Source organism: Sylvia atricapilla, chromosome 7, assembly GCF_009819655.1.
Source record: "Sylvia atricapilla isolate bSylAtr1 chromosome 7, bSylAtr1.pri, whole genome shotgun sequence".
Classification (NCBI taxonomy): domain Eukaryota; kingdom Metazoa; phylum Chordata; class Aves; order Passeriformes; family Sylviidae; genus Sylvia; species Sylvia atricapilla.
This window is the reverse complement of record NC_089146.1, coordinates 24,277,300-24,292,424: the sequence shown is the minus strand read 5'-3', so window position 1 is coordinate 24,292,424 and position 15,125 is coordinate 24,277,300. Positions and strand designations below refer to the sequence as shown.

Here is a 15,125-nt window from a genome sequence, read left to right as displayed (position 1 = left end):
GCGGCCCCGCCCGCCCGGGGCTCGGCGCCGGGGACGGCGGAGCGGTGCTGGCGGTGCTGGCGGTGCCGGCGGTGCCGGCGTCCTGTGGCGCGGACAGCGCGGCACCGCGGGCGGCAGGTAAGGCACGGGGGGGCGGCCGTCCGCTGTCGGTGTCGCCCGGGCCCGACCCGGCGGGGCAGAGATCGCTCGGCGCCCGGGAGGGGTCGGTGTCTCCGGTGGCGCCGCGGGGTCGCCGCCGCAGCCCCGCAGTGAGCGCCCACCTGCCCGCAGCCTCGTCTGCTTGCAAGGGACGGGTCTCCTTGTTTTCCATTCCGCTTCGGGTCACCTTCCCCGTGGAGGCGGGCAGGCACCCTGAGGAGCAGCGGGAGCGGAGCCCCTCCGGGAGCAGCCGGTGGAAAGCCCGGCGGGTGTCACGGAGAGCAGGAAGGTGCTGGTGTGCGCCCGCCACGGACCCGCGGGCAGCCCTCTCTCCGAGCATGGACTCCGCCGGGAAGAGGCCGTGAAGGCGGAGTGATAGCGCTTGCCATGTCCCCAGTAGAGTCATTTTGGGCTAAACTGCCTTTGTGGGGGTGATGTCCGTCCCCCCGTCCTGGCTCCATTAAAATGGCCCTAAGTAAGCTCAGTTGACACAGAAGGCAGGCAACATTATTTTCTTTTCTATCTCACAGTGAAGTGACAGAGCATCTTTGTCCATTGCAGGTGATTTTAACCAGCGCTGATGTGCCCAACAGCATGTGTGTGCACATTCAGTGTCTTTCCAGGCATCTCCTCTGTTCTTTTCAATAGAAGAGATGTTTGAAAGTATGTCTCAATTTTGTCGTGTTATTTTTACCTTAGGAAAGTTGGCTAATGTGAGAAGAGAGTAAGGGTTTGGTTGGTTGGTTGGTTTGGTTCAGTTTTTTCCTTAAAGACATAAAAGTAAAGTAGTAGAATCACTGAGTCTGTTTTGGGATTTTCATTTGTGAAACAAATTTATTTACTTTTCCAAAAGCATGTTTTAAGGCTTAATACGTTAAATCGGGGACAATTTTAGGACAACATCTTTGTCTGGAACTTCAGTATGTTTCGATGGAAGCTGTATACCCTGCTTTTAGGTGTATGGGAGGGAAGGCATGGAGAAGTTAACAGTGTGTCCAGATTCATTCACCATTCATTCATTCAAGACGGGGTGGATTTCTGCATGATGACTTAGGCCAATAAGGCAACTGTTAGCCAAAATTGCCCTTTTTGGGTGGGTCAGTGTTTGCCGAATACTTCAGTATTTAAAGCATTCCACTTTCTGGGGGGTAAACGTGAAGCACTAAGTGACACTGCAAAAAAATTTTTTTCCCCTCCCTTTAATTATCTTTCCCAATCTGAGACTTCGCAGATCCCTATTAACTGTCTCTGGCTGCCCTACATATCTCAGGCAGGCCGTATCAGAGCAATCATTAATCCCAGGGAGAAGCACTCATCTGTGCTGGTGAATTAGATCTTCATATTCCAGCCTGCCTGCCATCCCAACTGAGCTGCATGGCTCCAAGGAAAATCCAGTGGGCCTTTCTATTCATGTGACCTCCTTGACTTCAATGTTCTTCCTGGAGAGCACTACCAAAGAATTTTTCTTCCCTATCAGGATATATTGCTTGGTTTCTGGAATTTCCCAATAGCCACAGAAATGCCATAAATAAGGGGCCGAACACATGAGTTAAGGTTCTGTGAGTGATGGGTGGGAGGAGAAAGGGGAAAGGCGTGAAGACTGTAGAGGAAGGAGGAGGGAAAAATAGACATCCATTCCTTGGCATGCAGTGGAGGGTTGCCCCTTCTGGTAAGAAAATGTATCCAAAAAAAAATAGAGCTCACAGACGTTTTCAGCAAAGCAGCAGCTTCTGTTCACTGTTGTGTGTGTTGCCTTTGATTCAAACTTTGTCTGAATCAAATTGATCCCAGTCATTGAATTCAAAGTTATTTAAGCTGAAAGTAAGAAAATCTTATTAACTGAAATCAATTTTAATCTCCTCATATGCTTGTACTTTCTTAATCACAATGGAATGTTGTCTTTTATTGATAGCATTAAAACATACCGGTCTGTCACTCCATACAGATAGTGGTAAATTCAGTAAGCATAAAGCTTTTGCATATTGATGTTACTCTATAAACTTAATGTTAAGATTCTGAATTTTTATGTGTTAGAAAATAGTGTCTGATTAGACACCTTATTTTTTATTTATTTTTTCTGCATATGTCAGCTTGCATTTGGAAGAGAATAAATCTACATTTAAAGCCTTGGAGACTTCATTTTTGTTTTTTGAAGTTAACCATGTGACTTTTTTTGCCTTGGTATAACTATCATTTTAAACATCAACTATTCAAAAGTCAAAATGACAAAAAAAAATAACTCAGTAGTTTTTTCCAGTTGTCAGCTTTGGAGTTGCAGGATTAGCATATGTCATTCTTGAACATCTACTTTTTTATTTACATATTGAAGAGGAAAAACTAGATTTCCTGTTTCTACAGCTCCCAGATTGTGTCTTGGCTTTGAATGAAGTAGTTCACTTTATTGAGATGAATAGAAAACTCTGCGTTTTCAGAAAAGGCTACTTTTGTAGCTGACGCTGTGTTTTGCCAGCCTATGGCTCAGCTATTCATCTGATGACTCCTGTTAGTCCAGTTTTGCTTTAAAAATCCTGGTACTGATATGTACTGCCTTGAGAATTCCTTATGGCATGCTACCTTCAGGATGTCTGTGCCCTCTTATAACTCAGAATCTACGTTGGCAAGGGAGAAGGTCTCCAGAGTAGTTAAGTACCAGCCTGATGTGAGAGAAGAGGTGGCTCCAAACAGGATAGAAACCTCCACAGGGTCCAAACCCTGTGAGAGGTATCCCTGGAGTCAGCAGCCTCACAAGGAGGTGAGGGCAGAAGAGATTTAATGAAAAGCATCTTAGTGCCAGAAATAAAATTTTAAGGTTCGAGACAGTTTTTCATAGGGGGTTTCTGCTAGTTAACCTTCAGAAAAGTGCAAGCTTACACTCCAGCAGCCTCTGCTTTCCCAGACCCCACTCTTATGGGTGCTCCACGTTCATATTTTTCTTCTCCTGGGATACCAAAAAACCACACAAAGTATAACAACAATAATTTCTTCCCTCCTCATACCTATTACAAGAAATGCTTGGATTGAGCCAAAACCAAATGAAAGCTGGCATGAGTTTGTGTCCTTACCTCTCTGGACCTTTCCATGGGATTATGCAACAGGCCTCTTTGGAAATCCCTGCTACTTTCACCTCCTGTCTGTACATTTTCTCCTAAGGCTGCTTTTCCTTTCATCATCTCTCAACAGCAAGAGCCTTTCTGTTTTGTGGCTTCTTGTTTCCATGTCAGAGCAGCCTCCTGGTCAGCTCCAGCTGATGTTCAGGCTTTCTGGTCAATTCATCTTTTTAGGGACTTCCTCTTTGGAAAGGCACCTTAGTCTCAGCAATGTCCTGGAGGATTTCTGTCTAATTGGAAGACAAACAGGATTTTACAATCTTTTATCATTATCTCTGGCAATTTCATTCCACTGATTTAAAAAAAAAAAAAAAAAAAAAAAAAAAAGAGAGAGAGAGAGGAGAAAGGAGGAGACACCAAGACACAAAGCAGTGTTTGCAGTGGTACAAGATATAGAATATCAGCATCAAACAGTTTGAAACAGGTATGTTGATAGATTTTCTAAACAATCACACAACCTGCTAATATCATACTCATGATACTGAAGCATTCACTTTTCTGCAGTTCAAAGTGCTGCATTTTTCATATCCTGGCATCACAGGTTTCTATCCAATTATAACTCCCCTGAGCCAAGTCATTCCTGGCTCAGTATCTCTGCTGGAGATACTGTCTAAATATCCCAGATTATATTTACTGTGCAATGCATTAAACAATCCTGAAATACTCCCAGGGGAATATTCTCTCTGTTCAGTTGTGCTCTCCAGCAATTCCTGGGCTGCAGCCAGGTGTTACTCAGAGAAAGCTCTGATTTGAAGCCCCCAAAATCTTACCTAAAGCAGAACCACACGATGTATGTAGCTTGCTGTTGGTATTTTTCAGATAATGCTTTCCAGACTGGATTTACAATTGACTGTATTTTCCATTAGGCAGTAAGGCTGCAACTGCTTCCTCTCTAATTGCAGATATTTTAACGTGTGGTTTCTCCTTATTTTGTCAGAGTAAAGCACTAGGGTGCTTTATTTTGCCAGCACAGAGCAGGGCAAGAAAGGGGACTGAGACTGAGAGGGTCAGGGATCTTCTGAGTAGGAAGGAAGGAAAAAGAGCCTGAAGTGTTAACTAGGGTCCTTGCTTCTAGTTATTGTAAAAGTCAGAAAAGAGTCCAGCATGCATTAAAACCTTCTCTTGAGAGCACTGTGTGATGGAGGTCTTGGAGCTCTTCGCTGGCATCCCCTGCCAGTTCTGTAGCAGAAGTCCAGTGTCAGCACACCCACCACCACTGGTGTTTCATGGCTTTGGAGCAGCTCTCAGTGTTTCTTACTTCCCCATGTGTGTATATGCTGTGTAGAAGGTGTTTTCTCTGCACACTGGTGTGGGAGGTGAGGGGCTGAAAGCTCTATATTCATGTACTACTTACTTATTTTTACTGTCTTCTAAGCATCTGCTTGGATGCCTGGAGGGGAGGAGACACAACTGGTTTGTGTATGCAGCAGGTTTCTAGTGCATCTTCCAATCCCAACCAAGGACAAATTTGGTCTTATACCAAAAAAAACCAAAAATAGATGCTACACTTGATCCCAACCCAAAGGCACTATGGAGGCAGGATTTTTGACTAAAGTTGGTGGGATGTCAGATGTTCCTATGGTACAGTGTAATCCAGCAGTGACCTGGGGGATGGAATTGCAATGAGCACTTGCTGTTTCGAGGTGCAGGATGGCCTGTTTTGGCAAATCTGGAGGTGAGGGGTAGAGCAGGGGAACAGAAAGCGTGCCTCTACAGTTGAAATCTAGTTTTTCCTACAAAATTTAGGGACTTTGGTTGAGTTTATTCAAGACTCATATCTAAATGCTTGGTTTGCTCTGAAGATTTCAAACCTTTCATTTCCAAATCAGGCTCCTTTTAAAGCTTTGGTTCTCTTTAAAGGCTAATGTGCCATTCCTTGATATTTTTAGCATAATATAATAAACATAAAGAAACAGATATCATCCATGTGGAGGCAGTGAAAAGCTTTGTGTCTTTTATCTCAATTTCACTTTCTTCTAGCAGTCTGTTCAAATAAGTGGGAAGACGAGGGCATTTCAGGCTTTTGCTCCAGAAAAGGTAGACTAGTATAGTTGGGGGAGTCTTAAAAAATTTGGATGCAAGAAAATTGATTGGGCATTCCATTTATTATAAAATAAAAATGCTCAGCTATTCTTGTATGCTGTCTTCCAGTCTTCAGGAATAAGTGATCTACACAGCAGTTATTGTTCTGTGACATTTGGAAAAGTTATGGAACAGCAAAGGAAAATAAAAAGAACTGATTCATAAAACAGATACTCTGTAAAATGTCCTTGACTTTTAAAAATATCCTTGGAAAATGTCACTCAAACAATATAGTGATACCGTGGAATGCATCTCTCCATACTTTTTTTTTTTTTTTTTTTTTTTTTTTTTTTTTTTTTTGTGTGTGTGTGTGTGTGTTTTGTCTGTATCTGTAGAATGCTGTCAGCAAGCATTTGGTATCTTGTGGAGGAATGGAAGGGAGAGCCAAGGGTCCTGAGCCACCCAGCATAGCCCCAGGAGCCAGGAAACCCTTAATGCACACCCAAGCAAGTCCAGTCTTGCTGGAGCTCCAGTGATGGTCAACAGCTGAGCTGGCCACAGCAGGTTTGACTCATGATGTGGTGCAGAGCTGGCACTAATGGCACCTGCCAACAGGCAGGAACTGTGTGCCTGTGATAAACTGCAGAGATTGGGCAAACTTGGGTCTGTCAGTGCTTGCTCACAGAAATCATGCTGCTTGCCCACACCTCCCTTTGCTTTTAGCTTGAGCTTTTAGCACCCTCTGCTCCTGAGAGGAAGGCATGGGGAGCTCCACTACCAAACACCTGTAAAGTTTTTGGTGACTCGAGTCATCTTACTGTGTTATCCCCTCTGCTTAGCTGCTTAGTGTCATCCTCTGCTTTTGGCAGTCCAGCTTGAAGTCTGCTCCTGCTTGGGAGCACGCCCAGAGCATGATCATTTTTCTTCTTTATCTTTCCAAGAAATGAAAGTGCTTGGAAGCCTGTGGATTAAGCAGGGAGGGAAAGACGAGTGTGAACCTTGAACTTTGGTGGTTTTTTTTGTTTTACCTTGCTGGGGTGGCAGAGGTTGATATTTTCCTTTGTGTTTCTTGCTGTTGTTATACAGACACTTAATGCAGTCTGAAATCAGCCACTGCCAGGAGAGGTAGGTTTTTCCCTCCTTCCTTAGACATTCCTCCCTATAGAAGGAGCTGCTTGGTGAAGAATCTGTATGGCTAAAAATAACATCTTACTATTTTCCGTAAGATAAATCCCCTGTCAAGCTCACCACAAACTGCACAGACCCTGGTACTGATAGGAAGGAGCTGTTCTTGCCTCACTGTCTAATATGTCATTTATCACAGCCTTGAGTATTTGCTAGTTTCAAGTAACTGTGTAATCTAGTTTGAGATATTTCACCATGAAATGAAGAGATAACTGGCATCCTCTGTTTTAGCAGGTGAGGATGCATGTGTGAAAGATAACGTGGAGTCATTTAGGTATTTAAAACAGATCCAAAGCTGTGGAGGGAGCCCTACCATTTGGCCCTACATAATGTGTGAATTAAATGTGCTTTCTTATATATGTCTTGTCATGTGTTTTTCTAGGGCCTGGAGGCTGCATGTTCTGCATCAAACCAATGTGTTTCATCATAACATGATTGGTTGGTGACAGACAGATCTGTCCTGAACAGCTGGATGCATCTAATACCACCTATTTTTCATGTGTACAATTTGCCAGCAGATAACCCCTTTAACAATACTAAGGTTTGGAAAAGATCCTTTGGGATGCTCAAAACCACACAGATGCACATCCACAAAATCAGAGGTGGGGGTTGAGTGGAGATGGGATCAGGGATGCAGAGGTTATGGAGTAAAAGCAGCAGGCAAAGGAAGATCTGTGGCTGGGAAGCTCTCAAGGTGTGTCTCTGGGGTAGATTTCCCTTCATCTCTTCCCCACCCTGCATAAATCATGGTGCTTCTAAAGCACAGGTTGTTTTTTTGTTTCTGCAGACAACCCCTGCATGATGTGAGTGAAGATGCTGTGCCAGTTCTTCTTATGTGTTGTACATTTTATGTGACTATAAAAATAAAAATTTATTCTCCTTGCTGCTTACCGTCTACATTTTTTCCTCTCATATCTGCTCTGAGCAGTCATAAAAAGGTTACTTGTGCTGTAGCAGGGATTTAAGATCAAGGATTTTATTAGCTTGCAGGAAGGCTCTTCCTTCCCCTCTGCATTCAAACTAGATAATTTCTCTTCTGTTAGCAGGAGGATCAAACTCTGAAAACCAATGGAAGAAGCTTCCTTTGACCTAAATGGTGCAAGGCCAAGCTTTTAGGCTCCTGTTTTGTGTGTCAAAGACTATTATTGTCACAGGAAGCATAAGCAGCCATAGATTTCCTGCATAGTAACAGAAGACTGTGCTTCTAAAAATTACTCTATAAAGTGTTTTTTCAGAGCAGCCTCCCCAGGGTTCTCCATCTGTTTTCATGGAAATTAATAACAAAATGGAAATGTTATTAATGGAAATTAATAACAATTTTTTTTTTTTTTTGCTACTAAACTGCTCCTTGCTAGCTCTGAAATATGACCATTTCTTTTCTTTCCCTCCCATGGACAGTTATTAGATTCCTGTGCTCCCACGTGGGAGGCATCCACTACTATGAGATGCACAGCAATTCTTAATGTTTCAACTCCACAGCAAGGCTTTTAAAGGGTGAAGATTTTGGGATGTGGCTGAAGAAATTGATGCTGTGGACAGCTGTGTAGTGCTGGGGGCTGGTCTTATTCTTAGAAGTTGTAAAGAAAAGGAAGTGAGGAAGATTAAGCTCTTTGTACACTGCTGTGATTTCTGCAAGAGCCCACTTCTTGTTTGCAACTACAGAGAAAAGATTCCCGGGAAAAATGGGACTAAGGCTTGAACCTGTTCAACTCAGCAGCACTGCTGTGGGATGTAGGGCTGATGGTGGTATTCTGAAGTGTTGTGTTCAGAAGTTCTGAACCAGCTGGCAGGGGATATTCTAGCTGCTTCATTGGGAAACAGATGAGAGAAAAATATACATGTACTGTGAGAACAGGCTTAAGATCAAGAGGGATTTTGCAATCTTCAATCTCACTGCTCCCTAAACCTGCAGGTTTGCTCCCTGCAAACCACAGGACTTCCCCTCTTCTGATCAAGTACAGGTGACCAAAATTCTGCCAAGATAGCCAGTCCAGATTTGGAAGTTTCCCATGACATTTTATCCCCCAGTGATCTATACCAAGGGACACCTACCCACTTTGTTAAAACACCTACCTAACGTCTGCCCTGTATTTGCATCTTTCAGCTTTTTATCTTGCTGCATCCTCCTCTGCTGGGTCACAAGGATCTCCTACATCAGATTTTACTTTCTTGTGCCTTAAACAGAATAATCTGGGCTCCTTTACTTCCTTATCCCAGGGGCTTTGACTCAGCCACAGCAACAGTGCTTCTTAGGGGCTTGTCCCCCATTGCCCATTCCCTCTCCTTTTATCAGCAAGAGGAGAAACTGAGCTGCCACTCTCAGATTACCCTGCTGTGGAGGTATTTCTAGTCCTGGTGGCAATTCACAGAGGCAGTAGCTGGTATGCAGAGACCCTCGTGCCATTAAAGGAATTTTCAACTGCCCTTCCCTGGAAAAGTGAAGATTAAAGATACCCCAGGTGTAAAAAAGCTTCTCCGCCATGGATTCTTGCAGACATTGTGCAATCTTCTCCCTGGGTTTCACAAGTCTATCACCCACCCCATGGCTTCCCCTTTCCCTTTCCCCATTGGCTATGGGGCTTGGTGTCCTGTTCCTCTCTTCCCTATGGTCACTTGCACCCTGCCCTGCCCCTTGTACCACCCACGAACCTGGGACCTTATATAAATAAGAAAAAACACGTTCTCTGTCTCTTTGGCTCCGGATTCACCTTCAGTACACTGGAATAAACGCTTGCTGGAACTTGATTAGGGGCTGAGAGTCTTCTGCCTCTCTGCTGAGCTAGCCTGGTAACCTATGTGGTTGTGTGAGCTTGATTGCTGCCTGAATACTTCTCAAGCAGTTTCTCTACGGAGAGGCTGACTGGGATTTAGAAAGGCTGTAGCTGCACTCCGAAAAGACACACTGTTACACTGCTATAGTGGGATGGGAACATCAGACATAGCAAAATAACTTGGGGATCATAGGCATCTTCTGGTCATTAATCATCATTCTGCCTGCCTGGTGAGCATAAAAGCAGGACACAAATTGCCAGTGCCTATCTGTGAGATTCAAAAGGGACATCACCTTGCACAGTCAAGGCTGACATAGTCTTTTGGGCTTTGGCATCACACTGAGAACTAACATTAGCTTATCATCCACTGTGAGTTTAAGTAAGGCCACAGCTGGATCAACTTTAAGAAAAAAAAAAAAAAAAAAGCAACAAAAAACCCAACTGCAAATATTTGCCTGTAGCTTTGTGTTATTTTTAAATGTTACTTGTAAGTCATCCCCTTCTCAAGTCAGTAGGGACTGAACATGGAACTACAGCCAGGAACTTTGGGAATCTAATCAGCTTCTGTGTCTCCAGACTTTTAGTAGATTATTCCAGAAGTGATGCTTTTGGTTTCTCTGTTTCCAGGCCTGTTTTCCTCACTTTTGGAAGCAGAATCTCACTGTTGACTCATTAGGTTAAATCAGGTAATTTCGGAGTTTTATAAATGCAAGACATGAGGTTTTAAGGCTGATTTTCAGAGAAAAATGTTAGAACCTATTGTACTTCCTGAATAAATTTACTACAAAGAGCCAGTTTATTCCATAGCATAAATTCTTTCCATTTAACCCTAAAAGCATTAAAAAAACCCAACCAAAAAAAAAAAAAAAAAAAAAAAAAACCAAAACCAAAAAAAAAAACACCAAAAAACCTCGAAACAAAAAAAACCCACAAAACCCCCCCCAAAACAACAAAACCCACAAAACCAACCCAAACAAAAACACCCAAAAAAACCTCAACGACAACAAATGAAAGCTTACATGAATTTCTGTTTTCCAGTATGTCTGCTAAGTTAGGCATACATATTTTATGGCAGGTGTGATGGCAATCAAAACAGCCTCTTTCCAGCCATGCTGCAGAGCTAAAAATATTATCTGCCCAGTGATTTAGAAGTAGTCTGGCTTCTGGGGTATGCTGAATCTTGAGGGGTTTTTAAGTCCATTTTGTGTGTCTTCTGATCACTAGGGAAGATTTATTTTCTCTAATGCACAAAAATAATCTGAGTTGTTGAATTCTTCAAGCCTCCATAGAGCCAAATAGGCACAGTCTTAGGTGTTAAAGTGATACAATTACCAGTTTGGTGTGGGTGTGGTGTGTGTAAGTGTGAGAGTAGGAGGCATAAATAGTTGATCTAAAGTTCTGCACAAAATTTCAAAACATACCAGCAAAATCTTAAATCTGTGGGAAGACCAGGACCATACTGCCGAATTTAAAAATGCTCAGGTTTTTTTCTGTCATCCATTCAATTTCCCCAGCATTATGTAGGCTATAAACTATGATACCTGTGTTTCTTAGTTTCCTGTTAAAGGAAAGACTTGGTTACTAGGTAGAAGCTTAATTATTGGTCAGATGCATTCTTTTAAATACAAATGTTCATGTAAATGTTCAACAGAGCTCTTCCGAGTTGTTAAAATGTTATTCATTGTATTCAGATTTGTACCTAAATGCTTCATGAATGCTTGGCACAGTCAGTTTCCTTAAATGTTATGAAATCTGAGAACCATTAATCCTTTTTCCATATTCATGGAGCAGGATTTGCCTGCCTCGATGCATGTTTAATTATGTGTTTTTTACTTGGGCAGCTTTCCCATGGATGAGAGTTTCACTTGATATCACTGTTAACTTTGCTTGAATGAGGAGCAAAAATTTATTTTTGTTAAAAAGATTTGTGAAGACTTGTGCTGTTTTCTCTGTGCAGTCAGAAGAATTTGCTGTGGTTCCCAGTTCCCTCTCCAGCAAAGTCATCTTAATAATTTGCTTTAAATTCACTGTATATTTTGTATTTTTAAAGTATGGCAACACTACATATTGTTAAAGTTTGAAACAACACTAGTTTTGACATAATTTGATTAATTTTTGCAATATCCTTGCAAAGGGGGGGTAAATCATTAGACTCTCAAAATAAGAAAGGCTGGCGCCAATATAGCTGTTGTAATGCTGGGCAAGCACAGTGTTCTTGTTGCAGTCGTGTGTAGGCCAGTCCCTTAAATCGGTCAACTTCTTTTTCATCTATGGTTTCAATCCTTTATTCTGATGCATTTGGGCCAAAACTATTGTCTTCTGTTTGTTTCCAGCATTGGAGAGGAATGTTAAATTCATCCAGTAAGCTGGCTATGTTTAATCTCTTCTTATAAATGTTAATGCTCTTTCCAGTAGCTTTGGTTTGTTACAGTCCAGAAAACTGGACCCTAAGAATCAAGATAGATTAGATACCACAAAACATATATCCATGTAAGAGAGCTGATGTTCAGGACAGTAATAGAGATCGTCAGATGACATTTAAACCAGTTGGAAGTAACCCTTTTTAGGAAAATTCTGCCAATCTTTTCTGCTTGTTAAGACAAAGACACTTTTTCACCCTTGTCTCTCATTTTAGGCTGGGAATGGAGTGCGTAGTTTGGATACCAGCAGTGGGACATCTTAACAGAACAAAGCATCCATGGGACCATTGTTAATCAATGACTTCTAAGTACAGAATTGGTGCTGTTGGATTGGAAACAGGTGCAACAAGATGCCAGGTGAGGTGACTGAGAGCAGCAGTGGGATGGAGGACACTGTGCAGAAAGACAGCAAGTCTGGAGGCCAGAGCCCTCGCTGTGGCACAATGAGAAGGGCTGTGGGAACCACTGTCACCTTTGATGGGGAAGCCACTATGGACCGGAGGAAAAAGAAGAAGAAAGAGTCACGCCCCGAGTCAATAATAGTGTATCGGTCGGAGAGTGACAATAAAGTGGAAGAAGAACAGGGGGATGAAGAAGGAGGGGAGAGGAGCTCTGAGGAAGGCTCCAAGTTCCTGGGTCAGTCTATGACAGATGGTACGTAGTCCTGAGAACACTCACTTCCCATAAGCCTTTTTGATGCCATCATGCTCTAAAGTCAAATGGAAGTGACTGTGGGACCAACCCTCCAAGACTTCAGGCAAGGAGAGCTTGAGTTCATACATGAAAATGCTCTGAAACAGAAAGCATTACAGGCTGATTTTGCAGTTCTTTGCAAAGTCTGGTTGTTGCTACAGTCTTAGTTTTAAATGTATGTGCTGGTTGGGGTTGATGTGCTGGTTGCAGTGCTGTGCATGCTTTAAACTAACGATGTCATTCTAAGCCACTGTCCATGCCTGAAAACCTACCTGTTAAGTGAAAGGATGGAAGCAGATGGAGTTAGTGGTTCTATCTTTGATAGAGAACTTAACTCATTATCTAGGATTTGCTGTTGCCTTCTGTTTGCATGCACCCAGCACGGCTTCCCTTTGAAGGGTGATTATTTGGCAAGGTCATCATGGGGCATCTTTGAGTCACTTTCACTTCTGCTATCTGTCCTGGGTACCCTTGCAAGGAAGAAGTGTGGAAGGCAGGTCCTGTGGCTAAATACTCTTCTGACTCAGCAGTGCAGGCTGAGAGGGGCTTAAATGCTCCTGGTCTACCAAATACACCAGATTCCCCCATGATTCCACACCGTATCCTCATGATTTGCCTGCTACCTTCCTACTTTTGTGGAGCACTTTGAGCTGCTCAGCCTCTTTTTAAGAATTTCTGAAGACCTTCTTCCAAGCTAGTCAGAATTAAGACCAGGATAAAATATACTGTAGCCCCAAAGAGGAGTTTATGGCCAGTACCACTGCATGGCCCATCTGACACCAGTGTCACTTGAAAGCGAAGGCAGTCCATTTGTAACTTTAACACATATACAGCACTGTCCAGTTGGGTCCCTCTACTCATCTCTTAAAATGCAAAGATAATTTTATGACAGTTTGTTAAGTTTTTCTAAACTTCAAAAATTAATTTGGATTGAGATACAATGCAAATGTAAAGTGAACTATTAGCTATTCAGGTATAATTCCATGTGTGGATGTGCTTATTCCAAAGCAAGAGTCTCAGTGATATTTAACTAAATAAACCCAAGTGTCCAGGCTGTTCAGGAATAAATCCATGATGCAAACAGAGAAAACAGGCATACCATTTGCAATTGAGTTACTCTGTCTCATACTTCTCTACTCTTGCAGCATTTTCCCTTCACATATGGTCCCTAGTGGAGATACTGGAGTTTTCTCCCTTGTGATTTCTATCATCTGGAATTCCTGTCTTTTTCCTCATTAGCTCTTCTTCCATTTTATTCTGTGGTAATTTTCTTCATACTGCATTTCTTCTCATCCTCCATCTTTTTAAATTTGGTTTTAACTGTAACTCCATATGCACTATCTAATTATCTTTGGGGCATTTGAGGACTTACAGAAAATACTTTGTACAGAAAATAAATCTGATGTAGATGAGTTTATCTGTGTTGTAGGTGTCTGGAACATGCCTTTAGACAGCCGATATGTCACCTTGACTGGAACGATCACCAGGGGAAAGAAGAAGGGTCAGATGGTGGACATCCATGTCACACTAACAGATAAAGAGCTGCAAGAACTGGCTAAATCAAAGGAACCTCCTAAAGAAGATCTACCTGAGAAGAAGAAGAAATGTGAAGTTGGGTTAGACAGAGGACCCCACATTGTCCTCTGGACCATCATCTGCCTCCCCATCATTTTTGTAGTGTCCTTCGTGGTTTCATTCTATTATGGAACCATTACATGGTACAACATCTTCTTGGTGTACAATGAAGAGAGGACCTTCTGGCACAAAATCACCTTTTGTCCCTTTTTGATTATCTTCTACCCAATTATAATTATGGTTGTTTCTTTCTCCCTAGGCCTGTATTCAGCTGTAGCCCAGGTAGCATGGTCCTTTGGGTACTGGTGGCACGCTGTCAGGGATATGGAGAAAGGATTCTGTGGCTGGCTCTGCAGCAAGCTGGGCTTGGAAGATTGTTCTCCGTACAGCATTGTTGAGCTGCTTGATTCTGACAATATCTCAGGTAGTCTCTCTGGCAAGAGCTCTGCACAGGGGGTTGAGACCTCAGCAGTCTGAGCCTTTGCCCCGGATGACTATTTTGGTCATATGCGAGTGTTCTCACCTAGAAAATAACACACTGATTTTTTTAAAAAAATATATCTATATTTAAACACAAACTTAATGAATAAAATATTGGGCTGAGAGTCCTCTTTAAATGTCACAGAATGCAAGAATGCTAGCTTCACATGCTCTGGGTGGGGAGGTGCATGGCTTTCCAAGGATTTGTCATGTGTTGTAGCTAATTATGGCTTCCAGAAATCATTAGAAAATCCAGATCTGCAGGGCTCTGGCTGTGTAGTAGCAGAGATACATTATGAAAAGTCCATTTCTGTCAATATAGACTTTACTTTTCAGCAATAGGACATAGTAGTGACCTATGATAGTGAAAAGAAGTCTCTGCTCAGGAGATAAACTTCAAGAGATAGGAATCCATTCAGAGGTGAAGGCTAAATTGCAAAATGTGTGATGTTCCTGCAGTTTTCCAGCAAGAGCAGCTAACTTAGGCAGGCTGGCTGCTTTGACACTGTCAGAGTCCAGTGTCACAGACCACTGGAATAATGGGAGAGGACAGCATAGCTGCCAACAAAAGCAAGTAAGTTCTACACTGACTGGAAAAAAACCCATTCCAAAATGGAAGAGCAGGGCTTGCTTTGTAATGCAGTGTGTGGGGTCCTGATGAGGCTGTCACCAGGAACCCTCAAGTGGCTGCAGGTGCTCAGATAGGTGCTTGGAACATACCTGCAGTGGATCTC

General features: G+C 42.6%; 1 protein-coding gene across 1 annotated transcript; it reads left to right on the top strand.

Moving 5' to 3' along the window:
• The first annotated feature begins 59 nt into the window (after positions 1-59).
• Positions 60-14,850, top strand: TMEM169 (transmembrane protein 169). Its single transcript, XM_066323013.1, has 3 exons — positions 60-117; positions 11,859-12,297; positions 13,766-14,850. The coding sequence occupies exons 2-3, from the start codon at positions 11,994-11,996 to the stop codon at positions 14,386-14,388; spliced, it is 927 nt and encodes a 308-aa protein (XP_066179110.1). The 5' UTR covers positions 60-117; positions 11,859-11,993; the 3' UTR covers positions 14,389-14,850.
• Positions 14,851-15,125: the final 275 nt, after the last annotated feature.